This window comes from Pezoporus flaviventris, unplaced genomic scaffold, assembly GCF_033815535.1.
Source record: "Pezoporus flaviventris isolate CSIRO_AGI_PZ_B2104156 unplaced genomic scaffold, CSIRO_AGI_Pfla_v1 ptg000016l, whole genome shotgun sequence".
Classification (NCBI taxonomy): Eukaryota; Metazoa; Chordata; class Aves; order Psittaciformes; family Psittacidae; genus Pezoporus; species Pezoporus flaviventris.
This window is the reverse complement of record NW_026892564.1, coordinates 2,393,682-2,413,004: the sequence shown is the minus strand read 5'-3', so window position 1 is coordinate 2,413,004 and position 19,323 is coordinate 2,393,682. Positions and strand designations below refer to the sequence as shown.

The window sequence follows — 19,323 nt, the reverse complement described above, 5'->3', positions numbered from 1 at the left end:
ATACCTGAGGCAGATGAGTGCCTCAAGCTGGCTAAGCTATACCTAAAGGGAGACAGCAAACTGAAGCCATACATGTCATATTCCCATTGACTCATCCCAAGCAGAGGGCTGACTCTTAGATCTCCTGACTTTTGTGCAGTGTCTGCCTTGGCTCCCAGCTCCCTTGAGAGGCCCAGGCTCACCCTGTCCACCTGCCTCTTGCTGCAATACTGCACTCTACCAACCGTGTGGGGAGTTCACATGGGGCATTGAATGTTGATGCAGTGAATCCCATGCCCTACTCCCACCTCTTTCTCAGAGACCAAATACTCAGCAGACACATGAAAACACAGACCTGAAATATACTGCTGTTGCTCATCCCACCCATACCACTATCCTGCCTTCTGCTCTCTAACCCATCTCCCACTCTTCTCCCTGAGCCTTGAAAAGCTCAACAGCTTAAATCCTGATCCCTGTGAGCCCAGTACTGCCTGGCAAAGCACTGTGAAACACCATCACTCTGCACATCAGACCTCCTCTGCTCCAGAGGGGCCAGAGCAGCCACCCTGTACCAAAGGCAGGCTCTGTGCTCTGCCAGGCACATGCAGACTTTTCCATGTCCTCTGCTGGGACCCCTTAGAGACCTGTAGGTCATTCAATTTATCTCCAGCTTTCTATTTTTCTAAGTGATGTTTTTAACTCGTTCAGGGTATAAACACACAAAAAAAACAACCAGATGGGTCAATACAAAATGTATGAACCCCAGCATAGCCTGAAGCATGAGGCTGCCCCTTTTCTTGTGTTTCTACTCTTTGCACCAAAGCTCAGTGTCTCTGCATGCATTACAGCAGGAGAGCAGCTCCTGACTAAGCAAAATAAAAACCCTGGGATGGAAGAAGCACAGTTAGACCTTAAGCCTGTATTGCTGCCAACTAATTTGTAATGTCTAATCACAGCAATTCAGAGACAACTCAGCTTCTGTGACCCAGACCATCTGGGCTTGCACAGAGAGAAGGAAGTTATGTGCTTTAAATCCTATCTCTCCAGCCATCACCCCCTGCTCTCGTATCTTGATGACAGCAGATATAGAGCTGAATGCTGTCAGCATGATTCTAGAAACAAATTCATGTGGCAGCACACGACAGATCTCAGAGGGGAACAGAATTTGTGATGCTGATAGCACTGGGGTCATCTTAATCAGAGGAACAGGAAGCCCAAACTGCAGGGGCAGCATTAAGCTAATAAATATTACACACAAAAAAAAAAAGAGTGAAATAGCCTGCAGCAAGCTTCACTGTTACAAGCAAACAGAGCATTAAACCCCCACCTTCCAACCAAAAAGGAAACAGACCTTCACTGGAAATCCCTGGCCCTAGACACTGACTCCAGCAATGTGTAGTGACCTGAGCAACTGGGAGCCTTGGTTCTGAGAGAATTCATGTTCAGTTCAGGAATCATGAGCATGCACCTTGAAGAAAGGCTAAATAAAACTCTGGTGGTTTATCTGTTTCAATTACTAGAACTTTTTTCTATTATCTTGGTTAACAACTTATTTTTTCCTGCTACAGAAAACATGGATGTCACAGATAGAAACAGCAATCTCCAATTACTCCGTGCAACATGAAATCAAGAAAAGCACCACTTTCTGCCTCCCAGCTGAATCCTCTGGAATTCAATAACTTCAGCACAGCACCGACAGAGGCAGTGGAAGACTACTGAAGTGATAACACAGTTATATCTTCCAGGATGCCTTAAGTTTCTGAAGCTAACAGATTTCTGACTTGACTAGGCAGGTGTAAGGAGTTTTGATCACAGAATGTAGGGGTAAACTGAAGGGGGGAAATGTGCCTTGCAGTAAGTGTATCACTCTTAGAGGCTCCTTTGCTTCAACTAGGGTAAGGCTCTTGCTATCCAGCGGAGCTTTGATACAGCTTGTTGTTTCCTAGAAAGCAGGACAGTGGAAACACCTCTGTTCGTGACAATACCTTCACGAGAAAAGTCTAGAAAGGTTATTTTGAGAGCAATCATACTGTATTAATAAATTTCATTAAATTAATATTGTGTAGCCATAGCTGCTGATAGTTATGCCTCTCTACCAACTGAATTATAATATCACAAGATGTTTTTGCATTAACTTGAGCATGAGATCAGTGAAAGCATATGTTGTGTTGACTTACTAATTTTTAAAATGAGATTATTGAAGTTTCTTTGGGAAAAGTCATAATTACATATAACATTCAGTTAAACCAGAGATGCTACTGGATATATAAAAAGAAAGAAGTGCAATGATGCCCTGCTTTATTTGCATTTTTTTTACCTGAGGTTTTTCACCACTTTATTAGCAGCAGATCTGTCATGATGCATTTTTTTACACCCATTACAGCCTTTTAGGTCTGCTTCAGAAACTCGAGTGTTCCTTTTGCATTAAGCCGTTCAATACTTCTCTGCTATTTGAGATCTGTGGTCCATGTAGCAGAAGTGTGCCCATTATTAGTCACTTCATTTTTCCCTCTTTTGAGGTACTAGAAGAGACCCACAGAACAGCCCGAAATTACTTGCCACAACATTTGTGCAGGTTACTACCATGGAGGAAGGGTGCTCTAACCAGGTTAGCCTTGGCTAATCTCCTGGTATTAGCCATAAAGGGAGACTTCCCTAAAGCCAGTCCCAGTGACTGTCACTTTTCCCTCTTTCTGTCCCAAACCAACTAGTCTCCTCAGCAGGAAAGTATCCATTAGAATATCCCCTCAGAATCAGAAATTACTTCAGGGGGAATGGAATAGAGAAGCCTCGCAGATGAGGGCTATGCTGAACAACAGTGCAATTCCAGTTGTTTACAATATTCACAGCAGAGCCAGCATTCACCTCTACACCACAACTGAATTAGTGATGAGTTTGAGTGCTGCCCCTAATCCCACTCCTCCCCAGCAATACCCAAGTGGATGTGGTTGTACATTTTACCCACTGGTTCACCAGTACATACAAGCTACTGTCTGGAGGCTGTATATTTGTACGTACTCACCTGGCTGAGCGCCTTCCAGATGCAGCCTAAGGCCACTGCAATACACATCCCTGTGCTTTTCCCTGTACCTGAGGTAGGCAAGCTCTTGTCACAGCTTCCTGGGAAAGGAACAGCCACTCAGGCTCAGTGCCAAGTGGTGAATGTGTAAGGCAGGAGAGCAAAACAGTGGAGACAACAGATCTGCTGCAGGGCTCCACACAATCTGCAAACACTTAGCCACAACTTGGCTTACACAGCTGTGCTCAATCTTCCTGATCCCAAGCCAAGCTTCACACTGCATCACACCCTCCCCCTTCCACTACTAGTGCCTCACCAGAACCTCACAGTACCTTGAAACTCAGGCTGTCTCCAGGGAGATGCAAGCTAAACAGGCTGTTCTGTGGTCTGAAGACAAAGATGTCTCAGGCAGAAATTAACTTCCCAACTCAAAGTTGGGAAGGAGACCTCTTTTCTGTATCTTTTCCTACTGTCTACACAGTGGTGCAAGAAAGACCTGCTTCAATAGTTAAACACAGGTTTTTGTGAATGCCCCACAATTCAATAGTGGCTTTGTTATGGAACTGGTCTCACACACATCAATCACCTGGCTTCTATGCAATACAGTTCCACCCTGAAAGACGTTTCCATCTCACAAACAAGCCCTTCATTAGCCTAAAAAAATAAAACAAGAGCTACTTCTGAGCCTTCCAGTTATGCCAATTGTTCAACTGCATTGAATGCAATGGCTGAACACAGACAGTGACTTGAATGCAGGATACTCAGCAGCCTTTTGCAGTTACTGGGAATGGAAAAACTACTCTGAATTTAACCTCTGAGAAAACAGATTTGAAACACAGCCATTATCACTGCCTCCTCGGGAATGTGAAAACTTTTCTTGCATCTCCCCACAAGTCAGAAACTGAGCATTTAGCTTGTTCTTAGATGTACAGCTTCCCAACAGGTCATTTGTAAAATGATATATCCTCCATTTCAAAGCAGCTTTGCTATCTTGAAATGGGGCAAGGTAGTCCTGAATGACAAAACTGGTCAATTAGAAAGGTCTAATTTTCCTTTTTTTTTTTTTTATTGTCATTAATCATTCCTTTAACAGGTTAGAAAACAAAAAACCCAAAACATTTCAGTAACATTTCATCATAGTTTATACAGAACCAGTTGATGCATGGTGTCATCTCCTCATCCAAATCCACAGCCGCTTTCTGTATCGCTGAGTTCAGGAATTACAGTGCACACTGGACTATATTCTTTCACAATGTAAGGCACAACTACATGATTGCAAGTAGTAAACACACACACTGAAAGTAGAACTTAAGAGAATGGAACTTCAAATAAAAAAAAAAAACAAAACAAACCAAAACCAAAACACACTCATGCAAAAAATCTACATACACCTACCAAGATGGTATGATCCAGTTTAAAAGAAGTGCAGTACTCTGTAGGTAAAACTGCAACATAAGGCTATTATAATACATTACATCTAAATACTGGGTAAGAACTTAAAACTTTTCCCATTTATATTTTATGCAATCATACAGAAATCAAGCTGTATGAGCAATATTCACATCTGCAATAATAAACTGATCATTAAAATTGAGAAAAGAGGCAAACAAGACAATGTAATTTGTGGCACACATCCATTACAGTACTGAAGAAAAACCAAGACTAAACTAATGGTACATTTGGTGAATGACAAAACTGCATACAAAATTGCTTACACCCAGCAGACCATAATTATGACAGCTTGTGGTTATGATTTATTTTCTGTCCAGCAGCTGAAGTTTGCAAGATTGGAACTACAGAAGTTAAAAGAACACAGAGTTTACAGTAACTTGAAACAATGGAATACTTTCAAACACATTAAATGAAGAGACTTCTTTCCTTTTTGGTGATAAAGCTTTGCAATTTTGGCATCCACTATAACTTGTACATAATGACAGTGAGCAAACCTTATTAAACTTACCTAATGTTTGAATTTCACACTGAGAGGTAGTTTAAATGAAATCTGATGTAATGGCATCAAATGGTGGGGGTTTATGATTTATTTTTTTTGTGTGTGTGACTTTTTCTCTTTTTCTTACAAAAGTGACAAATCCTATACAAGCAGCATTTTGGACACATTACTATAAAAAGTTCTGGTATTTGCTAACCCAGTGAGATGTTCTTTCAAACATCCCTTTGATGCCCAGAATGAAGCTATAGTGTGATACAGAGTACTTTGCCATAAAGCCACCAGCAGGAGCGTGGACTTGCCAGCACTGACCTGTTGACATATAACGATGAACACTCTTTCCCAGCCCTCTTTACCCAAGAATGGCAGGAAATACAGACGAATGTGGTTTAATTCAGGTCATAGGGGGAGGAAAAATTGGAAAACACGCTTACCAGGATTCTGCTTTCATAGTAACATTGATCTAAAAGGGTTAGCAGGGCTTCAGTAATCTTCAAATGAGCAGATGCTCCTGTATCTGTTGCACAGCGAGTGCAGTGTGTGGTGAGCTACAGACAAAAGGCATAGTTTATTACCTTAACTAGTACCTATCTTCTTCCTTACTGTGATCTTAAGTGGCATCTAATGCTCTTTCTAAAGATGCAAACCTCTTTATTCAGTGCCCTTAGAAAAAATGAAAAAAAAAAACAATCCAAAACTGAGTTTCTGTGGCAAGGACTTCACTATCCAGTTATTGCTGGGTCTGAAAAGTACACAATTTAGTGCTTTTGGAAAGCCCGTGGTTGGACAACAATTCTAAACTTACCCTAGAAGGGATGCTGAGGTCAAGACTTCAAAAATTACAAAGTATACAACTGGCAAGACCCTTGAAAATACACAAGATTCACGTTTTCTCATTTAATAATCTTAAAATGAAGCTCTACAAAGACAATGTGTATGTGATTACATGGGTTTTGTTGTTACATGTGCTCTCAGACGATGATCATGATTTTGGTACAAAGAAATTACAAGTGCAATTCTCCTTACATAGCAAGGGGCCAAATGTAATACAGTGAGAAGTTCAGCTGAAGACAAACTTTCTGCTCATTGATTACAGCTAACACATGCATTGTAAAGTATGCCATTCCACTTACTGTAGATTATATTCAGTTAGACAGCAAAAAGTGCATAGTGCAAATGACAGTGTTGTTTCCTAGTCCTCCAAGAATATGAGAGTGGGAGGGGTGGTACTTGGAGGAGTAATTTATCAGTTTCAACATACTCAAACCATTATACCATTCTTCTTGTCATAGCTTATATTCTATTTGAACTTAAGCTCCAGCAGTTTAATATCTGCCACTACATCTGGTCATAATAAGTTACAAAGTTTTCCAACAAGCATTTGTTTCCATTTGATGTTTATCTGACATTAAACAATCCAGAAAAGTACCCGAGTTTTCCAGGTCCCTTCTTTAGGAATGTCACTTCTCTTAACATCTAGCATGAAAGAATCAGTTATTCTTGCTCATGTAATACAAACACAGCAAGGTTACTTCATGTTTCTGCTCCCAAAACCCTTCTTGCTTCACTAAGAAAGCTTTTCCAGTGTGGATTCACAAATAATCGTCCCAAAACCAACAAAAATAGTTATTCATTATTCTTGTGCACCTAGTGCTCCACACTTTGGCAACTTGGTTACTTGATGCCTTCCAAATAAAGAGGGATAAACCTGCACTGTACCCTGAGCCTTGGACTCTTGTGCCAGAGAGTAAAACCAGTTGAAAAATGAGATCCTGCTAAACCTCTTTCTTGCCTCTGCTGGAAACTGCAGCTGAAAATTCCTTTTGTCTCTTCATCTGCAGAGAAGAATTTTTCCTACTGTGACTCATTAATTTTATCCTTTCTGTTCAACCTCTGCAGAAAGGGGAAGATTACTGTAGGGAATACATGAGGAGAAGAAATAAATAACAGTGAAGCACATCCAGCTAAGATCAAAAGCCTGACACTGACCTCTGCAAAGCTACCTGCCTGCAGAGGGGTTGCAGGACATAAGTATGAACTGCTGACCTGAGGTGCGAGTAGAACTGTATGACTGGCATTCTGGAGGCAACAACGCAAGGGACTGTGGCTCTTTGACTAGGAAGAGAGATGAAGTCTCCAGGAAGTTCAAGAGCTTTTCCTACCCTTAACAAGAGCCTTTACACTTTTTGGATTGCCTCCGTAGCTTGCCTCTGCCCATGTGGCAGCTGGTCTCTCATATTCTGCTTCCCCAGCACTTCTGAATGTGGATGGAGTGTCTTGCAGAGGGGAGAGTTTCAGGGACAAATCCCACACTTCACTGTCCCATTCCTGATGCCATGGTAGTGCCTAGCAATCAAAAGCAGCTTGATGATACCACACACCTACTGGTTTGAGCACTGGTTTTACTGTTATTTCCACCTCTTGCTCTATAATGGCCTCTCCTCAGTGAATGAGAGCAATCTGGTTCTTTCTAGAGGCTGTTGAAACACACCACTATGTATCCTCCAGTTCCAAGATTAATCTCTTCTGACATTTTATTAGTTTTTCCCTCTGTTCCTGGGTCTGTGGTCTAAAAAAACCCAGTACATTAAACTATTTCGTCTGGAATCCTTTAAAGCAGCATGGTAAAAATTACCAGGCTTTTTACTAGGTTTTCCTATTATTATTTCAAGCAGTGCAACAAAACACCTACGTTCCTACTGATACATGCCCATCAAATCAGTCAGACTCTGCAAGCAGATTTATAAATACAAAGCTTTTCACCTTCTAGTTTCCCTTATTTAGTATCTCATAGTCATTTTACAGAGCTTGAACACAATTTCCAACCTGACATTGAGGCCAAGGGTCTAGTATACCATCAACTTGGCAACACATACAGACCAGCACTAAGAATCCTGAGCACAAAAGAAGGAGCATAACATTCAGCAATGGAATCATAAATTCACTCCATTTAAAAACTGTAGCAATCCTGACTTACTGCTGCAGACTCAAAGCTCAAACATGAAAGCTCCTACCCCTGTTCTAGGTAGTAGTTACCACTGTTTCTACCACTGTTCCTTCAGGTTTTAACAATCCCTCTTTCTACAAATGTGTATTTGGAAAGCATTTCCATTCCCTCAAAAAGTTGGTCAGATAAACTGATCAGCAAAAAGGAATCTGCAGAAATCTAGCTGGCTTTGCCCTGAAGCTGAGGAGCTCCAGATCAAGGTCTGATTTGCAGTCAGCCAACCACACTGCTTCAGCAGCCAGCTGAGTGAGGTGACTCTGCTTGTCTTTACATAAAGGCATCTCAAAAGCTGAATTAAGAACAAGCCTACTAGAGCTTCTACCACTTCCTTTGTACTGCAGAGCTCTCTCTTAATCTTTCACATGTTCTCATTCAAAAGCAAAATTCCTGAATATAAGTGAGCCTTTTAGCCGTTTTCCTAGCTCCCCACAAAAGATTTCCATCTTCCTGTCTCATGTGTTTTGTCCCTGTGAAGTCACAAGAAGCTTCTCTCTTCCCTCTTTAAATCCCTTCTGCTCCACGTGGTCATCCTTCACCCTGAAAGCAGCACAAGGCTCTCTGTGTTACCCAACAGGGCAGAGCACATCTACACTGGAGCACGACTGTTGCTTATTTTCCTGTGTTTCTGAAGTCATGTGTCAGAGAAAGAAAGGCTTGAAGGCAAACTCTTCAGATTCTCCCAGTAAATAAATAAATATATAAAACAATTCCCAGAGGCAGAGAATCTGTTCATATTTTCTATTCAAAAGATTCTTATGACAAACTGTTACACTGATGAGGAGAAACAGCAAGTCCAGGGGCTGTTCATATGGAATCGTTGCAGCAATTTTTCTTTTTAGCCAGCAACTCTCAAGTTTGAACCAGAAAAGCAGATCAGTATTTCAAATAAACCACACAGTACCCCAAACTCTTCTGCAGTGAGGAGAACCAGTTATGTAATCCAGCTGGCTTTTGGGAAATAAGAATTTAATATTAAGAAAACTTCTTGAGGAAGACTCCTTTAGGCTGCAAATGTAGAACTAGACAGGTAAACTAAGAAGAGACATGAAACATGTAGATCACTACTTCTGGAGAAGAGGGATTAAGAAGTTTTTTCACTGAAGAGTTTATCAGGACTAGGCTTTTTTTCATCAGAGAGACTCTTCTTCATTGACATACAGAGCTGTCAATAGATAAAAGCAAATGAACCTGCCTAACAATGGCTGAGCTTCCATCATCGTGACAGAATTTGTTTCCTTACCTTGGGCAATAGGTAGAGGAAACAGTCTTTTTCTCTAAACAGCTGGCTACATTTTGTAGGAAGGCTGAGGTGTGGGGAGCTTACTAGAGTATTTAAGATAAAAAGTCCCTAAATATTGTAAGGCATAACCCCTGCTCAGAAGAAATGACTTTAGTGGTCTTAAAATACCAGACACAAAGGGAAGAAAGTCAGAGACAGGCAGGCAAGAATGAACAGGTGTAAATAAAATCACAACAAAAAAGAAGTTTGGAGCCTTCATGAACTCTACGAGGAACCTGTGTTGCAATTACAGTAAAGAAAGTATGAATAAATATCTAAAGACACATATATTGCCCTCTTATTTAGAGCTGATCGTCTATAACTAAGCTAGTAACGGGAGATTCACACCACCGTTCTGAGCAGACTGTCATATAACTAACATAACATTTAAAACCCACTGGTAATGGGATGAGATGTAGCATAAAACTGAGGTTTGTTAGGTGTAGCAGGAGTTCACTGTCTTCCACTAAAAGCTGAGGAAGGGACAGAAGAAAAGGTCAGACATTTGGCAGCAGTCTCAAAGACTTTTTCTTAGTAGGATACCTAGCATGGAAGGTCTGGATGTCCCTTAGAACCTCAAGGACCTCCAAGGGCTTCCACAGCACAAGGAGATATGTGCTACAGGCAATTGCCAGCATTGTTTGTTTGCTTTTTAAAGTCCATGTATAAGGGTTTCTGGAATATTAAAATCCATCAAACAAATATGTAAAAGTGAAATCAATCAATACAGAATGGAATATTGTAATTTATCATTTAATATTCCTGCAATGCCCACTAAACTCTATCTCACCATTGGTTCACATGTACTCTCTCTCAGACACACACACACAGACTATGAAATACAGTATGTGTAAAGATGTTCCAGTAACCAAGCACTGTAGTCGGATAAGGACTCAGGTACTGATACTACAACAAGTTCTAAGTGAGCAAATAAAACCAGGTTGGAGTCGAGTCCAGCCATTACCCTCACTGTGCAGTTCAAACTTTAGAGAGAAAAGTCTAAGAACCAAAGAGATAGAAAGAAAACAAAATCACAAGGGGTTATAAAGAACATCAGATATGCAATTAAATGCAACAATTAGTTATGCTTTTTTACAGCAACATTCGATACATAAAATCCTCACAAGTTTTTGCATCTTCCTTTTTTCTTTGAAGGAAACAAGAATAAACTACAATATCACATAAAAGCTGTTTCTCTTGAACAAAAAAATAAAAGATAAAAAAATACATTGTTACTCCTCTGTTTAAACTTTATTTACAAATAACTGGATATTTCTAATCTAGACATAGAAGCTCTTTTCAGGATAAATGGCAATAAGCTATGGATGATCTGAGCCCATGTCTCACGAAAAATACAATAGTTTTACTTGGTATCAATAAACATTTTAAAATATACTAAATTTTGCCAAGTGTTACAATCATTGTCCAAACTGAATAGTAGTCTGAGTGCTGAACGAAGTGCATTGACAGAAACTGTAATTTTTAGTGTAACATTTCTTTGTCACTCACGATAGCCAGTCATCCTTGCAAGTCATTAAAGCAAGTATCACAGACTCGGACAGGCTTTTTAGAAGAAGGAGTTAAGGCATTCTTTGCTGAGCACTCGGCACAAAAGATATTTCCACACTGTCTACAGTGATGCTGCGAAAGAAAAAACATACATGCCGAACATCAATGCATCGATCACCAATAGAGATCATTATGTCAGGTAAAGTCTCATGTTTTAGAAGTTAGTTTGACTATTTAAATAGTAGTTACATGGCACACGGAAGGGCACAAGAGTAAATTCTTTCTAAATGGTATTGGAGTAAAACCTTCAGAAGCACTTCACTAAGTCGGGAGACTATACCAGTTTTGGAAATAAACTGGTTCAGGTTCATCCTCCTCTTAAATTTCTCCTCTTGGACTTGTTCTGGTCACATAAAACATGGTCTTACCTGTAACTACCTGCTTTCACATTGAAAAGTATCCTTGATTCAAAGGATCCAGCAGCCTTTGTTCAAAGACTACCCAAAGAATATCACTCAAATAATGCAGGACAGGGAGAGCCACCTAAGACCAAGCCAGGAAGCACTGCAAAAATGAACCTCACAGGTATACCTCATCTAGTTCATGGAGCACACCCTGACAGCAGCAAAATGCTGTCAAAGAAGGTCTGACCTAAAACATATCCAGTTCTTTCTTCTGTTCCATGTCTAGTTAGTGTTTAGAAATATATAGTCACAAAGCACCAACACATGTTGATGCCTCCTATTTTCACATATAAATGCTCTGTCCCTGGCGGTGTTCAAGGCCAGGTTGGACAGAACCTTGGGTGACATGGTTTAGTGTGAGATGTCCCTGCCCATGGCAGGGTGGTTGGAACTGGATGATCTTAAAGTCCTTTCCAACCCTAACTATCCTATGATTCTGTATCTAATTTCAACAAATACACATTCCTTTTATATTTGTAAATCCAGTTCAGGCTGGTTATAAATAAGTTCACTGTAAACACCCTGACAACAGCGTAATTTTGCTTGTTCGCTTAGGGGATTGAGCTACTTTAACACTGTTTATAAACTGATACTGTTAAAATGGCAAAAGAATTATGAATAAAGCAAGTTCCACACACTTTATTTTTAATATTGAAAGCACTGCAAGCAATAACTGTATTCTGAGATGTCCTGAATTCCACAGCACTATTAAGGTAATTTCCTGAAGTTTGTATCCTATGTAAGAGTTTGAAAGCAATAGAAAAAGAAAATCCCCACAGACACACAGTTAAACACACCTACCCTTCTCACTGTCACTGAAAAGCCTTTTCCACAGGCCATACAGTTCTGTACCTCATTGTCTTCTGCCCACTTCCTGTTGAGAGCTTGGGTGTGTTTGATCTATATAGAAGATACACAAAAAGGTTTGTTTTTTAAAATGCTTACCTAATTCCTCCTAATTTCCTCTGTTTTCACTGCACACACTACCCAGTGTGGTATGAAAGCACCATCTCTGCCATGATATTGAGAGCTTATATTTGTTCAGAGAGAAAACCTTCTGACTTTCAGAACTATAAGCAGATTTAATAACCCACAGACAGCAATATGGCCCTCATATACACCAAGCATAATATCATAATCACTCTGGAAAGTAACCCACCACCAATCTGACACAAACTTGAAATTCTCGTAAGTTCCCACACAGAGAGTCAACAGGTTTAATTGCTTCAAATCAAATTATACCTGTAATGACTGGTTTTCTCGGCCAAGTTCCTGCATTGCAGCAGTAGTGTTGTCCAGCTTTTTCTTCATTTCCACAAGTTTGGCTTGAAGCTTTTCAATTTCTCCCTCACTTTTTATACACCTGAGGAAAAAAATAGTAAATAGTCAGCTCAAAGCATATACAGCAATACACACTGCCTCCTTTGGGCAGGTTGTCATGTCTGAGAAGCTTCTCTCATAACTCTCAGCCAAAAATATCCTTGCTGTGAAAAGTTCTTGGATGCCTTGACTGGAAAAATATTCTGTTCTAACAGTCAGTTTAAGATTATCCGGCACTGTTCCCAAGGATCTGTGTCTTATTAATATCTGGAATTACTCCTAAACCCAGGGACATTACTGAAGGAAGTCCATCAACAACATGGCCTAATATGTACCCCTGTGCAACAGTTTCCTGCCAAGCTGCAAACAGCTACTGCATGAGTTCAGAACAGTATGGCAAGGGATTGCCAAAGAAAGAGGACCTCTTTTGCATTGATGCCATCCTCTCCCAAGGTCTACTGCTCAAAAAACAAGTCAGCAAGCTTGACAGTATTCAAAAATGTTTTCCATTCTGCCTTCACCAAACATGTCAGGAAATAAGGACAAATAAAATTTCCTGTCTCACAGGTGTTTCTTTTACCTTTGTAATCACTGCTTTCAGGTAACTTCTGCTGCCTTGCCAGGCTCCTGCTGCCTGAAGGAAAGGCACTCTTCTTACCTAACATTTAAATCTATTGTAGTGACAATAGCAGAACTGGAGAAAAGAGGACTGTCGGTTTTCAGGCGGGATAAAATGCCTCCTGTCTGACCCTTAGCCTACCTAATCCAATTGGATATTTAATCTCCTAACATTGAGCAGTGGGCATACCTATAAGTGTCTAAACAAGTTCTTGTTACTGGAGGCACTTAGAAATCTCTTCCAGGCTTCTGGATGAATAGTACACCTAATCTGATTAAGTCAAGGCAGGGGAGCCTTGGAGTGATGGAGAAGGATAGCTAATTCAGATACGAGAAGCTCCCTCTGCAAGGCCTTGTAAGGTTCATACAGCAGATCAGATGAGAAGCCACAACCTACACACTTCAAAGTTCAGAGGAGCCCGACAGATTTAGATGGCTTTTATGGATAGGTGTAGATCTTTGAGCACAAGCACGTAAGTGCGACTTTGGTTATAAATAAGGTCCTGATATGCCTGCCTGATTTTCTATAAAATAGCCACCTTGTCAAAGCCCACGGAGAGCACAGTTTAGTCCCAACACCCTTTGCTGTATTTTGGCAGGGACAATAGAATGTTGCACTCTGGAAACTGCACCCACAGCCCAAACACTAGGAACAAAAGCAGATTAAAATAAAGCACGCATAGGGAATCCTGAATCAACTGAAACAAGTTTGTAGTGTGAGACTTTCCATTTCCCAAACTATACTTTCACATGTGCCATGACCATAGCTTACCTCTCCAGCAACGCTCTTCTCTCATCCTGGTTATTCTGCACCGTTGCTTCCAAGACAGCAATATCCCCACGTAAATCATCTGTCTGTTTCTCCAGCTCGCTCACTCGCCTCTGACTGCTTTGCCACTCTTTCTTCATGGTAGCCAGGTTTTCATTCAGGGCTGTGACCTGCGTGGTGAGTTTGGTCTCCTTTTCCTCATGTTTCCTATTTTCTTCTTCTTTCTCTTTTTGCTCTGCATGCTAAGAAAACAATGGAACAATGAAAAACAACCTTCCAAGTATTCTTTCCCTATTCCCTACATTTAATTAAAGCAAGGAAACTTACTGCACTAGAATCACTACTTTTAATCAACAAACTCTATTAGACAAGGTTGTCATCCTATTAAATTCTCCCACATCCTTAAATGCCTCAAAGATTTCTGACTTTGTAATTTAAAAATTAATATAATGTGAAACTAAAGTCAACTCTTTGCTTGTTCTCTGTCCCTGGAAGAAACCAAAAGCATGTGCACAAACCAAGTCTTATACTCTCTAACATACTAACCAGTTTAGCTTCAATTTCCACACATTCTTTCTTCAGCTCCTCTTCTCTCTTTTTCAGCTGATCTTTGACAGCTTGATGGGTTTTTTTCTCCTGTTCCAGAGCTGAATTAGTATTATCTATTTTGCCCTGCAGCTCTAATTTCTGTTGAATCAATAGCTGGTTTGCATCCTTGAGATTTGCCACCTCCTGTTAGGATATAGAGCTCAAAGTTAAAGTAGCAACTTTGAAAGTGTAAATGATTTTAAATTCAAAACTACTGTAAATTCTTTCCAAGGAGAAGCCAGAAATAATTTTAGTTTTATCACTGGAAGAAATGATAATTTTATAGCACAAAATTTTATATATTTTTTTTTAATTTTATACTTTTAAAGTATTCATGATTTTCATGATCAAAGATTTTAAACTTTTACCTATATTATGAACTACATTCATTTATAAAATAAATTTACTGTATATTTCTACTAAAGCAGTTGAAGTTCTGTTGGATTATTTTATGCAATTCTTTGAAATGAGACATCCATGGTCATTTTCCAGAGTCTGTTTTAAAATTTACTTCCCATCATTCTCTAGCTGCAATAATGAGGTTAAAGGCATTGTAATGACAACTTATAAACCTAACATTGATGGTAGCTACTATTAGTCTTAAATGTATCAATAAATACCCTCTGTTTTAAGTAAGCAGGACGATACATTTGCTTTTAAGTATTAGTTTTACATGTTCTTCTGTAATAAAATATAACAAAATCCTGAAGTAAAATAGTCAATTTACAGGAATCATTTATCTTAAAATTACATAGCCAAGCATAAAGGTACAAAGAGACTCATAGGGGCTGTCAGCTTTCCATAAATCAAAATTAAAACAAAACCAAAGACAGGGAGAGAACATATCCTGAGAATAGGAGGATGCCCTATAGACGCATATCTATTTACTCCTTGGTAGATGTGAAACAATATAGGCCTTTAGGAGACTTTTTCTGGTTAGTCTGATTGCTTGTATGTAGATCAAGAGATGAATATTAAGCTGCCATTGGTGTGCATGCATTTTATATACATCTTTATAAATTTTCTTCCTTAGAATAAATATTTTAGGAGTGATGAGAATTATAGTAACCTTTCCCCCAAATCCAAGAATGTACTGGACATAGATTACTTGACATAAAGTACAGACTTCTAGCTAAAAATAAAGAGACCAGTTTCTAAATACTGGAGAACAAAATAACATCTGAAACCCATAAGGTATCATGTTACTTTCTTTTTATTAGTGTATAGGGACGGTACCTTCATTTATACTTATAAAGCAACTTAAACCCCATGTACTTAACAGATGTAAGTATAACTCTAATACTGTAACATGGAAAACAAACTGAAGTCTTTTAGGAGCATTTGTTTCTGCAGAGACTAAAAAATACATACTGTGTGGTGAGAAATGGTTTGTTTTACAGCAGACTGAACGTTATTTAATTAAAGTCTCCAAACTTTTACCCTTCAGAGAGCTCATTTGATTGTTATGATTTTGGTAGAGTGAGTCTTTTATGAGGCTCCTGACATTGTTTCTTCCCTGACTGTGACTTTTACAGACATTTTAAGAAACCACAGCACATCAAGGCAGTTTCAACTCTACCACGCATCCTTGATAAGTACCAGATGTGCCTGGAATATCTGGGAAACTTCACATTCATGACACTTTTGGACATCTTTTCTGCTCTTCCAAATAGTCGAGTAAGCGTATGCACAGTGAATCTACAGTGGTGCAGAAGAAAAGCCAGGACATACAACCCATCCTGAAGCTAAAACAAGCTGTGTGGTTCACCTGGCCAAGGACACTGGGCACCGGTGCCCCAGGATTATCACTAATCAAGTCATCATTGCTCAGGAACCGCAATGAAATTTAGGCTTTGGTTCCTTTACCTGTAATACTGACACTGACAGCAACCATCTTTGCAAAGCCATTACAAATAACAACTACCGAGTAGGCATATTTTTCTTATAAGATAACCAACCACATTAAGACTCAGTTTGTCTGAATATACCTTCTCAAATTCGTGCTTGGAGGCTCTAAGCTCTTCACCCAGCTTGGCACTTTCTTTTTCAAGTCTACTCCTTATTTCTTGGAGCTCTGTTGTTTTACATTTCTCATTAGCCAAGTCTTTTTCTTTCAAAATCTTGAAGAGAAATAGGAAGTGTTAGAAAAGTTACTTCTTCCAAGTTCACAAAATAAATAAATGAACAAACAACAAACATCCAGGGCCCAAAACCTACTTGGAGGCTTTGTAATTAGTAGGAAACAACTGCCACATATCTCTATCCACAGTTCACAGCGCAAACATTTAGCAGCATGTTTGTAGTTCTAAATTTAAAACTAATAAGATTTTTTCACCTGTCTAGCCACTTAGAACAAATTAACAGCCTATTTTGAATCAAATTCGCTTCAACTGCTGTTAGAAGTCTTGGCACCAAAGGTTCAGTAAAACTGCCATTGCCACACATTACAATAGTGCTATGTCCCCCATACACCCTTTGTTTAGAGATGCAACAGAATTTAATAAAGGGTGCCAGTGTGGGGTGTATGTGCCTGTGTGAAGATGTCAAAAGACATTTACCCTGTCATTCTGAAGATCCTGTAACATTTTGGTCTTCTCGCCCAGCTGCTGCTCCTTCTTTGACGCATCCTGCTCCAGCGTAGACTTTGCTTTCTTCAGTTCCTGAATCTGCTGATTATTGCTAGCAATTCGATTTCTGCTGGAAACCAATTCTTCTTGAGCTAGAGCAAGTTTTTCTTCTGTGGACTAATCACAAAGAGAGTTCCGCAAGTTACCTATCAGCACAAGAACTTCAGACACCGAAGTATCTGAAGTTTTTCCATGTGGAAAAACTGTTACCTAGTGTGCAACATTTAGCTCCAAATGTTGACAGAAACTTCTAGGTTACAAGGTTACCCTAAATAAAAGAAACTACCCCAGTACCACTTCCACCAGCAATACCTTACTGTACATATTCCACCTTGCATCTTTCCACAGAGAAAAGGTGAAAACATACAGAAAGGCAGAGAATGAAAGGTAACTGATGAAAAGCGGACAAATTTGAATTCGCTCACACAAACTTATTTTGTTCTCTGGGCAAATCAACTGATCTATAACTCTGACAGTTGTTACTTAAGCCGCAGTGAAGCTAACTTGCATACAAGGCTCATTCTATTTCCTCACAACAAAGTCAAATTTTGGGGTTCTGCTTGAGTTAATATTCTGGAGGTTATACCTTTTTAAGCCTTAGGCTTAGGGAAGGACTAGCTCTGCTTAGAAGCATGTTCTTTCATAAGGAACCAATGAGAAAGAAAAATACCAAACTCATCCTCCACTCCTCCAAAATATTGGTATTTTATGGAAATCTTTGATGCTACGATCATGCAGAATGTGAGGATATTTATTATTAGTAATAAGTTTATTACCTCCAGTGCACCAATAAGGATTTAAATTCTTTCAAGATATACTAAATTCTTTTTTAAGCTCTTACTTAAATCCTAATCAAACCTCTTGTTGAAGGTTAGTGTTTTTAAAAGGAATAAGAACAACTTCGGCTTCACTTAATTATGCATATACTTTAGCCTCTCCTGTGTTGATTTAAAACCAAATTGATTTCTGATGCCTCCTAATCCTCCCTTGAAATGTCTGAAGTATTTTTCCTGTAGAGTCAGATGTAGTTTGAAACATCAGTGATGGACCACTGCTGACTCAACGGCATTTTCAACAATCCCAGTGGCACTTAAAAAGTTCGCACTGGCTTTTAAAATGAATTTGCAGACAAATTACTTTATTTGTTTTCTGAGCTATTAGAGTTCACTACTTAGCAAGGTGTTAACTCAGATTTTTTTTTAAGCAAAATGGGAAGTGCTTCTGCAATTTCCAGCTTTCAGCACAGGGTGGGTCTTTCAGAAAGCAAAATGAGCTCTCTCCCCTCCACTGTGGGCAGTGGAGTACCATATTTGCCTAACAATGAGAAAGGATGGGAAGTGTACCATCATCATGTAGCATCTTCACAGGCAAACCCAACAGTAACTGCGGTTTTAGAAAGAAACATAATGAAACCACAGCTTTCATTCAAATTTGTTTCCAGGAGTGAACATGGTTTAAGCATCCAATTTGTTAGCACAGGATGATAAAATTTAATGAAGTGAATAGTGACACACAAATTAAAAGCCTCACATAGGGAATACTTCTCTCTCACCTCCCCTCTCTCCCCCAAATGTCTATGCTGTACAGGCTATCTCACTGCGCCTGTACCTACACTAAGACAATGTAAATCTTATTATAAGTGGAACTAGTATTCAGCCTATTCTGCTCTGTATTATGCACAAACATTTCTGTAAGTCAGTAGTTTTTAATATGAGTCTTGAAACTTTTCATACAATTCAGCATGCTATAGCTTACATGTGTAAGTGCCTCAATTGTGCTGTGATTAATAACAATACTACTGAGAAACCCTTCAATGCAATTTTAACAGTAAATCAACCTTCTACCTATCCATGCCTTTCTTTCTGCTTTGCTCAAAAGTCCTTCACAGCATCCTTTGGAAATGAATAGAAATCCTCTGGCACATGGTTAAACATTCCAGTTATTATCCTTGTTCCTCGCCCAGTCTTCACTATGGCAGCAATTCAGCCCAGTTTTTTTGACTGCTGAGGAGACTGCATCTTTAACATAAAACCACCTCTCAGAAAACCTGATGCCATTTACCTTATTTAATTACCATTCACTTTTGCCATTGCTCCCAGAATATGACAGGTATTCTAGCAAGATACCCTTAGTCATGAGACTGCTCTTCAGGATGACAGACAAAACTGAATTCGAGGAAAAGATACAGAACAGAAG

At 39.4% G+C, this 19,323-nt stretch overlaps 2 protein-coding genes across 5 annotated transcripts in view; one reads left to right on the top strand and one right to left on the bottom strand.

The window, feature by feature from the left end:
- Window positions 1-2,616, top strand: part of PLEKHG7 (pleckstrin homology and RhoGEF domain containing G7) — a 34,410-nt gene extending 31,794 nt beyond the window's left edge. The window contains 1 exon segment of the mRNA XM_061454516.1: window positions 1,548-2,616. Coding sequence (XP_061310500.1) covers window positions 1,548-1,658 — 111 coding nt within the window. The 3' untranslated portion in view covers window positions 1,659-2,616.
- A 1,506-nt stretch (window positions 2,617-4,122) lies between these two features.
- Window positions 4,123-19,323, bottom strand: part of EEA1 (early endosome antigen 1) — a 74,892-nt gene continuing 59,691 nt past the window's right edge. For all 4 annotated transcript variants that reach the window (XM_061454601.1, XM_061454602.1, XM_061454605.1 and 1 more), the window contains 7 exons: window positions 17,059-17,244; window positions 16,489-16,620; window positions 14,459-14,644; window positions 13,916-14,154; window positions 12,448-12,568; window positions 12,007-12,105; window positions 4,123-10,873 (listed from right to left, as the gene is read on the bottom strand). In XM_061454601.1, coding sequence (XP_061310585.1) covers window positions 10,751-10,873; window positions 12,007-12,105; window positions 12,448-12,568; window positions 13,916-14,154; window positions 14,459-14,644; window positions 16,489-16,620; window positions 17,059-17,244 — 1,086 coding nt within the window. In that variant the 3' untranslated portion in view covers window positions 4,123-10,750. The remainder of the gene's footprint in view (window positions 10,874-12,006; window positions 12,106-12,447; window positions 12,569-13,915; window positions 14,155-14,458; window positions 14,645-16,488; window positions 16,621-17,058; window positions 17,245-19,323) is intronic.